This window comes from Ornithodoros turicata, chromosome 6, assembly GCF_037126465.1.
Source record: "Ornithodoros turicata isolate Travis chromosome 6, ASM3712646v1, whole genome shotgun sequence".
Taxonomy (NCBI): domain Eukaryota; kingdom Metazoa; phylum Arthropoda; class Arachnida; order Ixodida; family Argasidae; genus Ornithodoros; species Ornithodoros turicata.
Window position 1 is genome coordinate 67,114,467 of NC_088206.1, and position 3,265 is coordinate 67,117,731.

The following is a 3,265-nucleotide window of genomic DNA, read 5'->3' on the forward strand; positions in this document are numbered from 1 at the left end:
CGAAGCATCGTTCCCATACAGTAAAGCTAACTAACGCAATATTACGTGCAAAGTGAATGGATTAACTCAGCGTAGGAATACAAGAGAGGTCTGTCAATGAAAGGAGATTCGCCATTTTAGGCCGAGGTAGCTGCCAAATATGGAATGAACTTCCAAATATGGGAGAGCGGCCATTTTGTAGCGTACGTTTGAATTCGTCTGCTGCTGCTCGGTGTCCTCGCTGTGCGTGTTTAAACTTAAAGTTGACTTTAGTGTGAGGCTTATTTCAACAACGAGGCTTTTGTCGTCGTGACACTTCCGTTCCTGTGCTTACAGAAGCGTGTCAGCCTCGGAACAGGGTCACGACGGCAAGTAACGCCAGCTCTTTGCTATTGCAGGCGGTGCTCCACGGCTGTGCAGCGCCAACGCGCTTTGCCGTAGACGCACCGACGATAAATTACACGTATTTCAATTACGCTACATCAAAAAGTGTCAAAATTCAGCATGCTAGTGCGTTCTATTTCTCATGCTGCTTCTGCCCAATATTTTATATTTATATGTATATATTTACTAATAAAAGACTGCATAGCACCAACTGGTATACATCAAGTTAAACACAAGGCGAGATAACTCTGGGGCAGCCAGCAATAAATTTTACATGTTTTGCACATATCACAGTACTCTTATAGCTTTTCAGCATGCACAAATTAAAATTGTGGTGTGTAGACGTACAGGAATTTTATGTCCTTGACGTCGAATCTGTGTATAGCACTCCAAGATGCGTCGACCACTGACCCATTTCGGTGCATTTTCTCGCACTCTAGCAAGTAGTGCAGCTTCCAAGTCGCACGACAAAATGACCTAAACTGCACGACTGGTTAACTGCAACACTTTCAGGTGATGCCATCCTCTTACAAGATGTAATACATATTAGAGCCACTGTTCCTCTTACACGGCAGGCCACAACGAACAATAATCATTGTAGCAGACCAATACAACTCACATTGTTGTCCCGTTTCTTTGACACTATAGAGCTCTAATGATTTATTTGTGTACTCAAACACACTAACTGCAGGAAACATTCACCTTGTGTTCAAAGCCAGACATTTCTTTACAAAGACTATTTATTTAGACAGCATATCTGGAGGTGGTCTAGTTTTCTGTACTTTGGGTGGCTTAGTGGTGGTGATGAGCTGCATCCTCTGCAAGGAATAAACAGAAAAGAGTTAAGCTTCGTAACACTTCCATAACACTCGGTAAATCACTGTGTACCGACGTGAGCGACATCTCGACAGAATATTCTAGTGAAAGGGAAAGCAAGCAAAAAGCTGCTCGCAGGGCGAAAGTTCTGCCACGTCTTATGCTGACATTCGCGCTGCATCGGAATATCGGGAATATTGCAGGGACGACAGGGCATAGCAGACGACACCATCGTTCCTGTCGTCTGCTAAGGAACATCTCGTGGCTGGGCCGCAGGATGTCGCCCATGGTTAGAAGAGCACAAAAGGAAACAACGTTGGTCGAATGTGCTCACATGGCATGTTCTGCTGGAGTATTCTGGAGAATTTTGCTTATGTGAATATAAGGTTACTGTACTGCAGTCGTTTCTCTACAGTACGGCAAGCTATGCCCCAGTCTTTTCTCCCTTGTCCTCTACCACTATTTATTATACAATGCAGTCAGTGATTTATCCAAACCCCCGTACACCCCCCAAATGTTTGGCGACGCCCCCCTAACTCTTTTACCCGTGCACACCCCTATGGGAAGGGGCTTGCTATTTCATCTTTCGACACACGGCGGAACGTTAAGCTGTAATGAAGTAAGCGTAATAATGACCTCCTCCCGTCCAAATTTTTTGCACCCTGCACACTTGGGATTATGGATAAACCGCCGATTATGCAGTTTGACCGAATGCCGTTATATTGCAAGCCAGCAGCATGTTGCACACCAGATTCCTCAGACAAGGAGGTCGTGAACACTACAATTTCTGCAAACGGAGCCTTTTGCCTATTGAAAAACGTTAACTCACCAAAGATAAATTAATTGGAAACAACTAATTGTACACTTATGCCAACCTCTTTCCGCCCACATATCTAAAGACGTCTGTGTTTGGTCTCAGCAGACAGATGATGCCTTGGAGTCACAACTCAGTGCGCCCGGATCGCTTCAAACTGTTGCTTGTACACCGCTCATGTTGCATAAACACCCGTCGGAGATGACGCACTTAGACCACATTTACATGCTTTTAGAGCAAACACATAAAACACTCGCGTCAACGAAACATGTGAATTGTCTTCCCAGCCTGCCTGGCCATCCGTTACCTTCTAACGTTCCCCGGGGGCATAATTATTTTTATTATTTCATAATACTGTTTGTCCCCGTGTTTGTGACATGTTGGAGTAATGGCAATACCTTCAGCCTGCTTGCGCATGGCTTCTTCATAAGCAGCATAGTTTGCCGGGGAGTTGACTGAAACACAAGAACAATTCCATTAAAACGGATGCACACGGATGAGGTCTGCGGTCTCAATAATGTCACACTTTGTGAAGAACTGCTTACCTGCCCTGTTCACTGGTATGATGTAGAAGAGGTACGTCAGCGCTAATGCTGGGATTAAGTACCTCACGAGCCACATGTTCTCATAGTGAAATCTATACGGGAAGTTTGCGATCTTCTGTGCATAGGTGTACGGGTACGTCAGACGTCGGGTAGGTCCTTTAGATCCTTTAGTTGCAGCCGTAGTAGCAGCCGACCTGTGAATTAAAAGAGATATCGAGTCAGACATTATTTTGCGAAATAACGGGACATTGGAGGAACTAGTGCATAGTGCAGCCAAAGAAAGTACTGCTGGTACGTTCGGTCACCAACAATTCGTCATCACAGATGTACTGCATGTTCAATGACTTCCCGTGCAACGTTCCGTGATGAGAAACATCTCTCTACAGCGTAATGAGACAGGAATATTGCACATTTCATACCATTCCTAATCAACGGATTGTTCAGCACTGTACCGCCGGCTGTAGCTAGTCCTAACCACAACCATTTTGCGTGTACTTTAATGGAGCAAAGATATACTGAAAGCGCAAATATCCAACTGATAATGTTCTTACCTCACACCAGAAGTCAAAACGCGCGTTATTAGCTTAGCAGACTGCATAGTTTGAGACGTGAAGGAGAACTTTCAAACGAAGGTCGATCAAAGACGGCCACAGAGCAGTCGACCGGAAGTACTACCATGCAACCGCACCGGAAAAAGAAACCGATCGCAACGCTATATACTAAGTGC

General features: G+C 44.9%; 1 protein-coding gene across 1 annotated transcript; it reads right to left on the reverse strand.

Moving 5' to 3' along the window:
* Positions 1-1,008: 1,008 nt before the first annotated feature.
* LOC135397121 (uncharacterized) lies at positions 1,009-3,231 on the reverse strand. Its single transcript, XM_064628470.1, has 4 exons — positions 3,090-3,231; positions 2,539-2,732; positions 2,392-2,448; positions 1,009-1,181 (listed from the first exon to the last, which is right to left on the reverse strand). Exons 1-4 carry the CDS (start codon positions 3,134-3,136, stop codon positions 1,156-1,158), a joined length of 324 nt encoding a protein of 107 aa, XP_064484540.1. The 5' UTR covers positions 3,137-3,231; the 3' UTR covers positions 1,009-1,155.
* Between the last annotated feature and the right edge of the window lie 34 nt (positions 3,232-3,265).